This window comes from Gavialis gangeticus, unplaced genomic scaffold, assembly GCF_001723915.1.
Source record: "Gavialis gangeticus isolate Ggan-Ray unplaced genomic scaffold, GavGan_comp1, whole genome shotgun sequence".
Lineage (NCBI taxonomy): Eukaryota > Metazoa > Chordata > Crocodylia > Gavialidae > Gavialis > Gavialis gangeticus.
Genome location: NW_017728973.1, coordinates 7,439,778 through 7,451,050, shown reverse-complemented (window position 1 = coordinate 7,451,050; position 11,273 = coordinate 7,439,778). Strand labels below are relative to the sequence as shown.

Genomic DNA, 11,273 nt, shown 5'->3' with positions numbered 1-11,273 from the left:
TGGGTGGGGGGGGGGGGGGGGGGGGGGGGGGCTGTGTTACACCAGGAACATATAGATCATTCCTTGCATGTAGATGTGCAGCATGTATGTTGTTGATTCATGATCTTGCGGATTATGGAAGGGCAAAAGGGCCAGCTGGGCTGAGGCAGTGTTGTGGTGGACACTGTATGGACAAGCTTTGTGTAAGGGGCATCCGAAGTCTGTGCAGAGGATGGAGAAAGAGATGTGTAGTTGCCAGGTATATCTCCCTCAATTCTGGCACAGATGAAGCCTCCCAAGCTAGCCCTTGAAGGTGAGAGTTTAGCTCTGTAGCTGAAGCTTAAGAGGGTTAAAAAGAAAAGGGGTGTGTGTGTGTATGTGTGTGAGTGTGTGTTAAGGGATTCTTCAGTGCAGGGAACAGCACTCTGGAGTTTCAGCCTTTTCAGCGAGTGCGTTGCGACTTCATACAGCTCCTTTTTTGGATCAGAAGGTGCCTGTTTTCTCATTGGTTGGACATGTAGCAGGATTCCAGTGTGGTGGAGGGGCTGGCCTGGGAGCAACCAGGGGCTCTGCTCCCTCCATCAGCCTCCCAAGGGCTGACTTACAAGTTAGCAAGGGCCTTAGGGGCCAGGGGGGTTGTCCCATTTGGGTGAGGAAGCACTCAGAGAGGAAACTTTGTGAAAAGGAAAGGGAAAATACTTCTAGGTGCTTTATCCAGGGCAGCTTTGGGAGGCAGGTTGCTGTGGATCCTAGGGTTTGGACCCTCTAGGTGATATCACCAAGGTAGTTTTAACTGCTGGATAGTTTAAGGAACTGGGGAGCCATGGCAACATATCTGGAGTGCCTGTAGCTCCCATCAGTGTCCATGGGAGCACTGTGTGTGCAGGGAGCTTTCAGCATCGTACTTCACTGGAAACACTTGCATTCTCATCCAAGAGCATCTGCAGGCATGGGGCAGGGTCTCTGGCACTTTGCCCCTATTTGAAGGGTGTAAAGCCTTTACATCCTGGCTGTTTTCTAGCTCTGACCCAATGCCAGCCTCCCTAAGTTGGCTGTGGGATCACAGCTGCAGCATTGCTTTTACTCTGGAACAACTGTTGGAGTGTTGCTGTGTGGTGTTTAACAACCACCACGTTCCACCCCAGAGGCGGTTGCATTCCAGTTGCAATGAAGCAATGCCTTGCCTGTGATTTGCTTTTAATCAGATCCAGCTGGTTGTCAGGCACTGTGGGGCATCAGGAGGAAAGATGATGTGGCCCTGTCTCTGCTATCACTGCTTAGTCTTTAACCTTTTCTCTCTGGGAGCAAACCTCAGGCTTGACTCCACCAGACACACATATGAAACCATGCCACAGAAACACAGCGCCTGCTGCAGAAAGCTAAAGACCAGCCTTCCTGACCTTGTGTTGCCGGGTTGAAGCCTGGATGGGACCCATTCCAGCTCTGTAGGCCAGGCAATCAGCTCCTCCCCATAAAACCCGCTCCTTCCTGACTCATCACTTTTCTGCCTGTTTGGCTGTAGTCAACAAGTCGGCTGTGATTCCCTGCTGAGCTAGGATCCACTTCTGTGCCCTGTTTACCTTATGGTGGGGGTTGTTTCTTATTCAAAACTGGCTTAGCCCATTGCTTCCAAGGTTTTGGGGTATGGGGAAGATCTCACGGTTCAGTGACTCCGGCCTGGATCAGCTGCTGGGCATTCTAATCCTGTAACCTCCTCCCAGTCAGGAAGGCACTCTGCCCCTACCCTGCCCACCCAGGGTGGTAGTATCTGTCAGCAAAGAGGATGGTGAGTGTGTGACAGCCTTGCCTAACTAGTGTGGGTCTCTCAGCTCCAATTGCAGAGCCTCAGGTGGTTTAGAGACAGAGATCTAGGGTTCCATCCCTATCACCATCACACAGGTTGTCTGGGTTTGGTGGAGCCTTTGGTGGGACATTTTCCTCCAGTCCCTGCAGCTTGCGAGGCATCCCAACATGGCAGCTTCCAGGGTGGCCTCTGCATATGCTGCATCTATAGAGCCCATAGCTTGAGCTTCCTTTGAAGAGCTCTTGCTCCTGCTGTCCTTCCTCTCCTGGAGAGCAGGTCAAAAGGTTGCTCACTCCCCAGATGGGAAAGGCTGTTCTCTGTTCTAATCCATGAGCAAAGTCATGAGGCACCTGGCAAGGGCATTGGTATCTCTGCATCGAAGTGGTCTGGGCATAAGCCTGGCCATGCTTGAGTTCAGGTCTACTCAATTTTTATGCTGTACTCACCACTGGGACATCCGGGCACCCTTCAGGAGCACAGTAAGGAAAGTGGCCATCATTGTTATATATGGGTCCTTCCTCTCCCTGCAGGGGAAATGCCCTCCTGGGGGAAGTTTGCCCCTTTTCCTAGGATCTTCTGAGCATATTGCCTAATTGCTTCTCAGCTGTTGCACTGTCAGAGCAGTGGCAGTGCCCTTCTCTCCCTGGCTTTTACCCAGGATGTGTTACAGGGTGTTCTTGGTGTTGCAGATTGTGTTCCTTGTAGGTGGGTAAGGTTTGTAGTGGTGTTGATTTTGGAGTTTCCTTTGATTAACGATTCCATATCAATGCAGGGGACTAGATTTAATAGCCCAGGAGGCCCCTTCCCATCCTATAGCCCCATGAGCAGCAGCTGGCAGAGGGTGACAAACACATATTGTTTTGTTGCCTGGTGCCCCATTTTGCAGGTGAGGAAACTCAGGCACAAAAGAAGTGACTTTTCCCAAATGTATACATCATAACAGTTGCATGGCTGGGCACAAAATCCAGGCATCCTGACTGCCAGGCTTTCTTCTTAGCCATGTGTAGGCTTTGCTTCCTTCCCAAAGGGGAATATGGCAAGCAGACATGTCTTGAGGAAGCTGGGGGTTTGCATTCTGCCTGCAGCCAGATGGGTTGACTCAGAATTACCTGTGAAAGGTGAGAAGGAAAACCCTGGCAGAGGTGTGTCAGGAGGTATTTTGGGAAGGGCGGGGTAGGGAGCTGGCAGCCGCAGTGATGGGAACCAGCGGAGCTGTGGGTGTTCATCGTCGTGTTCAATCAGGGGAGTGCAGGGCTTCTGGCAGTGACTAGAGAGTGTTAGTCACCTTCTGCCTCTGGAGCAAGTAGCTGAGGAAGGGGATTGGAGGAACGGTGTGCGACTGGAGTAGACTTCAGACAGCCCCTGCCCAGGCCAGTGTGAGGGGCCAGGTCATGATGTTCACTGCTGGTTTTAGGTGCCTCAATTTTGGGGGCCACAGAAGGAGCCCACAACGCCTGAACCCCAGAATCACCAGGGGGAATCTTAGCTTTTTGTTGAGGCACCCGCTCAGCATGGCAGGAGGGGCACAGACCTGGTGTACTTAGCACAGCAGTTCTTATGGGCCTTTCTCCCCACAAACCACCTCAGTGCCCCATGGGCTTGTCCCTTTGCTTCCCCCTGCAGTGGCCCTCGCCTGGCCAGAGTCTTCAGTCTGGCTTTTGCCCTTGTACTGGCTCAGTCCCATGGTAAAAAGGGAATCAGGTCTGTCCTGTGGGAGGAAGAGAGATGCACAGTGAGTGGTGCCTGGTGTTTATAGGGCAGTGTGGTGTTCAGCCACTCACTGACAAACACCATCAGTGGCCTTGCCCACCAGTCTGCATGGGGCTTTCCCCCTTCTGGGCTGCATCCTGTCCAGCTGGACAGTTTGTTTTACCAGCTGACGCCTACTGATCCAGATGTTTGAGCTGAAGGACCTGTCTGTTCTCTGTCATTTGTACCCTGGGAGCATATCAGGAAGCCAGTGGATGTGCAGGGGACATGAAGGTTACTGCTGCCCAGTAGACACAGCAATTGCTAGCATTCAGTTTTCCATGAGTTCTCATGTAACTCAGCAGGTCTATCACATGCCCTCCAAAGAGCAGCTCCAGGGGCTGGGTGCCTTCCTACTCTGGTGCCGTCATTCTGTCTATTCCTCTTAGCCCAGTTGCATTGTTGCCCATGTGACCCTCCCTGACCCCCTACAGGTATGCCTGTACTGCTTATACAGTGCTTCTGGGTGCACTCCCCATGCCTCTCTCAGCTGTGATGGGTCCTGAGGGCTCGAGCGCAGGGCATCTTCCCTTCCTTGTTGTTGGGACTGGCACAGGTAGAGCAAGTGTGTGGGGTCCTATGGGGCATGCTGTGGAAGTGCTCTAGATCTACTCTAGATGGCTTCTTGTTCAGTGCTCATGACCTTAACCCTGTTGATCAGGAGGCAAACAGGGTGGGGTGGGGGGGTGGTGTAAATGTCTCGTATGCTTGGATCCTGGCTGCCCTAACTGCTCTCCCTCTTCTTTTCCCCAGGCCTACTCGCAAGATGCCTACTTGAAGGGCAATGAACCATATGCTGGAGGGGCCCAGAGCATCCCAGAGCCACCTCCTGTCTGTTACCCTCGGAAGACCTACCCATTCCAGTCCAGGCCACCACCCCGGGAGGTGATGGTAGCAGAGCCCTTGCAGGGGCAGCAAGCAGACAGCAGGCCCTACCGCCCCTCATCCTCAGGCCCATCTTCGCCCCTGCACAGCACATCCCTCACGAGCCCCATCCCCAGCTCGTGGAACGAGGCTAGGAGTGAAGCCCCTCGTGAGTTTGGCAGCACCCACTCCAGCCCAGCCCACCGCACTGAGGAGATCCAGTATGGAATGACCCAGCAGAGGGCAGGGATGCCACTGGGGAGGCCTGCCCCAGCTCCTGGCACCTTCTCGCATGTCTCCAGCAGCGGTTGCCAGGGTCCCCTAGCCCCCTCTTTGCCAGAGAGGTACGGTGTCCCTCCTGCTTCCTCCGTGACCAATCATACATGCTACGGGGTCCCCAAGCACCTCCCAGAGCATCGGACTCACTGCGGGTTCAAGGATGCCCGTGATACTAGTGTGGCGGCTGCTGGCATGGGCCGCCCTTCCTGGGAGGGTTCGGGTGGCACCAAGGCTGTCAGCAGGCTGGAGTGCCAGCAGGCACTCTCCAACTGGATTTCCAACCAAGTGCCACGCAGGAGTGCCTCAGAGGAGCGGAGGTATGCCATGCCACCCCGGTACCGCAGCGTCTCGCAAGATCGCCTAGGAGATGCCCCGGCACCCAGAGGGTGGCCTCACAGTGCCTCTCAAGACACCCTGCTACAGCCCAGCCATGACAGCTGGGCTTACCGGGCGAGGTCTGATAACTACCTAATGAGGTATGGGCACTCCATGGAAGCACTGGAGCAGAGTGCACTGGTATCTCCACCGCTGGACCAGTGTGTATGGCCTCCGGAGAAATTCTACAGGCCCAGCCATGGGCAGGTTGCCCGAACTCAGCCCAGCCAGCTGAGTTCATATGCCCCCTCTTCCTCCTCCTCGAGAGAAGCTCCCCCCATGCATGTGCAGAAACATCCCTCCCAGCCAAACCTCCAGAGCGTGGATGACTCGGGGTACATCGGTTACAGGAGCTACAGTCCTTCCTTCCAGCGCCGGACTGGCTTGCTCCATGCGCTCTCCTTCAGGGACCCTACCTTTGGTGGCCTTCCAACCTTTAGTATATCACAGAGGCAAGGAAACCAACCAGCACCTTATACAGACAGATCCACGCCAGGGTTGTCCACATCACTGCTGGCTGCTGCCTCCCCTCGCCCAGACCCCACCTCTGGCAGTGGGGTGGAAATCCCCAAGGACCAAAGACTGACCAGCCGTGAGAGCAGTACAAGGCCTCTTGAGCCATCCCCACCTCAGGGGATGGAGCGGCTGCAGCCTGAGGCAGAGGAGAAAAAGGAGGAGGTCGTCCTCAGGCAAAAGCCACCCACGGGGCGCAAGATGCCGCCTCCCTTGAGGCAGATGAACTTTGTCTTTCCTGATGACATGAAGGAAACGGACATTTGTGACCCACCGGTGAGCAGCAAAGGAGAAATGCAGGTAGTGGAGCGGCCTGCCCGGCGGGTAGCACCATTGGCAGCACCAGAAGACTCTTTGGCATCCATTCCATTTATAGGTGAGTGGGAGGTGTGCCTTGCCTGGCTCTTTGGTAATGCAGTTGGGGTCCCCCCTAGCATACTCACTCCATCTCAGGGAGAAGAATGCCTCTGAACGCCCAACCCTGGGGTTACCTTGGGTGGTAGGGGGATAAGCCACAATAATTGAGGGTAATGGAAGTCCAGGATCAGGAAGAGGATACAGGCCACAGTGTGTTGGGCTGATGGCCCCTGAGATGTTCGGGTCACACCCAGAGGAATGTGCAGCAAGAGCATTGTATGTGCAGGAGATGAGTGGGGAGAAGGGTCCTCCATCCACCTGCTGGGGTAAGCCAAGGAAACACCGTGAAGCATCCTTTTGGTCAAGGGGCCAAGCCACTGGGCTCCTGTAGGCTTTGACCTGCAAATGGCCTCGTCCCAGTGGATCTGTGTATCCTGGTAGTGGTGGGCACTAGGCTTGGAATGCTCTGCCTCCCATCCAAGCATCATCTGATTTTTCCTGATAGCTCTTACCCAGTACTGCCCTGTTCTATGTGCCATGGCACACCTACATCCTTGAGAGCAGTGTGGCTATTGGTGGAAGCTGGCCTCTTTTCTTGCCTGTTAAAAGTGTCTGACTGGAAGGTCCAGAGGCTTCTGCTGAGCTGCTGCTAGGCAGAGAGTGTGTCCTTCCCTGCCGTACCTATGCTTCTTCCATGAACCCGAGAGTCCTACCTCTACAGGGCCGGGCCATCTCCTGTCTCTAGAATAGATTCTGCAGAGGCCACCACTCAGAGGACCCATGCGTGCACTGTTGGCTTTGCTGAAGTGGGCATATTTCTGCTAGGGCCTGGGCTAAGACATATTTCCCCCCCAGCCTCCCCATCCTGCTTTGCATCAGTAATAGAGCCAGTGTCACTTCCCCTACTACGGCTCCATTCAAACCGAAGGTGCATGAGTAATATATGCGGCACTTGCCTGGGCAGGGCAGAGATGTGGTTAGCAAGGGCCGTTGCCTCCCAGGCAGCGCTTCCCAGCAGTCATTCTTTCCAGCCATAGCTTAGCAAAGAGACTTGGCAAGGTCTTCCCTGGCCAGCAGCAGAGCCTGGCTTTCCATGCAGTCACAGCATGGGAGCATCTTCTAACCAATGGCCTCTGCCCATCAGGACCTAGAGAAGGGAGGGGATCAGAGCAGCCCAATGGCCTGACTGTGGAGCCACCCCAGCCTGGGGAGAGGCAGCACTGGGCTCAAAAGGGAAAGCTGAGGAGTTGGTTGAGTCCCTGCTGTCCTGCACACGCCTACCTGTAACCTCCCCATGCCTGCTCTCCGTGGTTCCTTCTTCATGTGTAACCACCACTCTCATAGCTGGCAGGAGAGTCCATGAACTGGAATTTCCCCTTGTCTTGTATTGCAGAATACATAGGAGCTGCAACCCAGGTCTGGGGTCCGTACTGCTGGGTGTTGTGTAGACAGAGTGAAAAGGGTTCCTGTCCCAAGGAACTTACAAGAGAGACGTGAGTGAAGAAGGGAAACAGGCACAGATAGGGGAAGCGACATAGCCAAGGTCATTTCAGTGACAGTGTTGGGACTGGAACCAGGCCAGTGCCTCTCCCCTCTACTGTGGGATCCTGTGCTAATCAGAACAGAGGCCCCCTGAGCAGGCTGAAGCAAAGAGGTGTTTCCAGTGTGGAGCAGGATGGGACAGAAAGAGACTGCAGGGCATAAGCAGCCTCAGCTGGGGACTGTCACCATTTTGGACATCTCCTGGCGTCGGCAGGCCCCACTGCTTTGCGGAACGCAGTGTGTAGCTCTGGGATGGACAAGTGGTCCTGCTGGGACTCAAAGCCAGAGGTTCCTGGTTAGAGGATCTTGCCCCTCTGCTCAGGTTCAGATCAATCACCGTATTTGGGGTCGGGAAGGAATTTTACCTGATGGTCACAATGATACAGATGGGGGGGGGGGTTGCCTTCCTCTGTAGGTGGGGCATGACTCTACTTGAGATCTCTTCAGCATTTTTTAACATTTTACAGCAACAGGACATTGGCTGCCACAGTCCCTCTGCTTTACCAGTGGCAGGTTAGGGTGTCAGGTCTTGTGTTATGTCAGGATTGATAGTAGTTTTACTATGAGCTTAGATTATGGATTTGTGTAGGATGGTTTTGATAGGGATGATCCTGCCTCACTCAGGCAGGGGGTTGAACTGGATGACCTATGAAGGTCCCTTTCAGCCCTACTTCTCTGTGATTCTATGATTTTCCCAAGACCTGGGCTGTGCAGAACCAAGGTCCTGGGGGAAGAGGTTGATCTTCCTCTGCCTGCCTTCCAGCTCTCACCCCTCTTATGAAATCTTCGTGCTGTGCTGTCCTACCTCATGTAGCTTAGCCAGGCCTGTACCCAGTGGCCAGGGGGTAGCCTGGGCTTGCAGGCATTAGGCTGCTCAGTGCCAGGCTCTCTCAGCCCACCGGTCACCATGCCCTCTGCTGTTTTTCCCTATGATGTCATCAGATGATGGCATGGCCTTTCTCCCTGGTACATACTGTCTCCCCTGCACAGAGGAGAACCCAGGTCTCACAGCACAATGGGAGCCTTGGCACTCTGCTGCCCGAGATGCACATGGGCTGGCACAGCAAGGATCCCTTGTTCTCCCTGCATCCCTCTTCAGCCTGACCATTGTTTGTCCTCCCAACTCGAACCTCCTTTGTTCTCCTTACCCTCTCTGTGGAGGCGGCCACCTCATCAGAGTGCTGGGGGCATGAGACTGCCCAGGCACACAAAGGCCTCCTTTTTAACCGCAGTACAGCTGCAGTGACTCAGGGGCTTTCCTCATCCTCCTCACCCTCTCTCTGTGTGGTGTGGGCTTTGCCAGCACCCTCCTTTTATATCCCTTCCCCTGTCCAGCTCTGCAGCAAGCAGCAGTTATATATACCTAGAACCTGATGGACTAGCAGCGAGCTCCCAGCACCAGCTGTATGGACTCTGGTGCCCATGAGTTTCCTCTTCCAAGTGAGTTGGCACAGAGTTGTTAGAGCAGGGGAGTTATGTGAGCTGTAGCAAGACCAGGTCCTGGGGTGGCCATTACAACCCCGGGAGGCCAGGGCATTCCTGCTCCACTTGGCTCCTTGTGGTACTCTCCCTTTTCTACCTCGCATGCCATACGTTGACGTAACTTATAAGACTTAGGTAGGCTGCACCAGGATCCCAAAGTAAGCCTGGGATCAGTCACAGCCCTCTGGAGCTAAATCATGGCTCGCTTGGCCCTATTCATGCCTTAGGGCACAAGCTGCTTTAGGGGTGATATTTGCGGCCTCCATCCTCCCCTCTGGCCATGTCCATTACTTACAGATGGTACCTGGTATTGCTTTGGAGTGGGTCCCTGGCCCAAACAGCACCTGGCTCCCTCAGGCCTCAAACCTTTGTGGGGGGCTTCAGCCTTCCCAGCTTTGGCCCCTTTTCTTTGGCTGTGCCCCCTCAGCCTAGGTCCACTGCCTCGGACCCTGGTCTCTCGTTCTCAAGGCGCAGGCTCACCCTCTCAGTTCTTGCCCGCCCCCTGTCCCTGTCTCTGGCTCTCAGGGCACATCCTCTGGCCTTCTCAGCTCTCACCTGCCCCTGCCTCTTGCTCTCAAGGTGCACGCTCTGGCTGTCTCAGCTCAAGCATATCCCTTATCTCTCACTTTTGAGGTACAGACTCTGGCCCTCTTGGCTCTAGTTCGCTAGACTCTCCCTCTCCATCTCACTAACTCTCCTTCTTCCCTTTCCAGGGCTTGAAACCCCATGTGCCCCAAACATCCTGATACACTGTCTCCAATCCTCCCCTACAGCCACAATCCAGTCCCCTGGTGTTAAACTTAACTGTAACACAAATATAAGCCAACAGCTTCCAAACTAAAATTTAGCCCCACTCAAGGTTGTTCCTGCCCGGGGCAGGGGTTTGGACCTGATGATCTGTTTAGGTCCCTTCTGGCCCTAAGCACTATAGGGTCAATGCCCCCGTTCCAAGCCATAATTCCCCCTTAGCGCTCTCCATCCAGCTTCTCTGGGTAGCTTGAATGTCTGTGGGCTGCTTTCCTGAAGACCCTCTCTCCCAGGAGTGCCTTTCCCTGCAGCCTGAAGGGCCAAACTGCCTTCTTTGCCCTAGGCACCTGTCTTGTATACCTCTAAGCACCACCCCTTCCAGTCAGGTGGCTCCTCAGCCACTTACAGGGGTTTTCCCTTTGCATAATGGCAAGCCTGCCCTCTTCTGCAGCCCAGCACGGCAAGCTTAGTCCACTTAGTGACAGGAGTCACTTTGGCTTCCTATCATGCAGCCCTAAGACAGAGAGCAAGCAGTCGTGGTTCCTACTGCCCCAGAGAGCAGTGTCATCTGTTCTGTACTGCATGGCAGCACCATGTCTTGAGGATCCCCTTAGCATCAGCTCAGGGCGTTCCTAGACCAGATGGACTGGTTCTTCCCAGGAGTTGTATAGGGGATTGTGTAGGGAGTGGATTGGGGAGAGTGCAGGAGCTGGAAAGCACACAGCCTGCATTCATTAAAAGCTGCTGGAGAGGGTCTTTGAAATACTGGGTCCTCAGCTGCTCTGGATCTCAGGCCCTGGAGTCCCAGCAGCCTGTAGCAGGGGCCCTTGGGGTCCTTGGAGCCTGTTAGGGGTACATAAAGTTCCCCTGGGAACCATTAGCAGGGAGGCATCTGCCCCTCCCTGCCTGGGTCTTTGCTGTGGGGTTCTGCTGTGCTCTTCACTGCCTCTAGCTCCATGGTTTCATGGTTTTCCCCTCTCTTCCAGATGAGCCAACAAGCCCCAGCATCGACCTGAAGGCAAAGCACATCCCTGCCTCCTCTGTTGTATCCAGCGCTATGAACTCTGCCCCCGCCAACACCACCAGCCCCTCCTCGCCCACCTTCACCTTCGCTGTCAGCCGGCATTACTCCCAGGACTGTAGTAAGTATCCTTTTCCTCTGCCTGCACCCCTCCCCCACCTCTCCCCCTTCCGTAGCTGGGGACGTGTGATCAGGCATTCACACAAGGGGGCCAGATCAAGTCCTCCTGCAGTAACAATAGGGTGGCATTAAGGGAGCAGAATGCAAGGTGTATCTTGGGGGAAGCCCCCTGCCAGGGGAGGGTCCATAAGACTGTGGTACAGCCTACTTAGCAGAGGGGTGGCAGTGCCATTGCTAGATCCATGCAGAACATCTGGAAATTCTTTGTCAGGTTTTGGCCTGGATGGTCCCATTAGAAAGGCCCCTGCCTGAAAGAGGGGCACTTGGCCACGTCTGGGCTCCCCAGATCTGTTTAAAAAAAACAAAAAAACCCAAAAAAAAACAAACAAACTCTACTGTGAGGGAGAGGGTGCAGGCTAGCTCAAGTTCCAGGCAGTGGGG

At 54.6% G+C, this 11,273-nt stretch overlaps 1 protein-coding gene across 4 annotated transcripts in view; it reads left to right on the top strand.

The window, feature by feature from the left end:
* ARHGAP23 (Rho GTPase activating protein 23) overlaps positions 1-11,273 on the top strand; it is a 114,395-nt gene that overhangs the window by 50,747 nt on the left and 52,375 nt on the right. For all 4 annotated transcript variants that reach the window (XM_019507751.1, XM_019507758.1, XM_019507743.1 and 1 more), the window contains 2 exons: positions 4,286-5,939; positions 10,678-10,833. In XM_019507751.1, the coding sequence (XP_019363296.1) occupies positions 4,286-5,939; positions 10,678-10,833 (1,810 nt within the window). The remainder of the gene's footprint in view (positions 1-4,285; positions 5,940-10,677; positions 10,834-11,273) is intronic.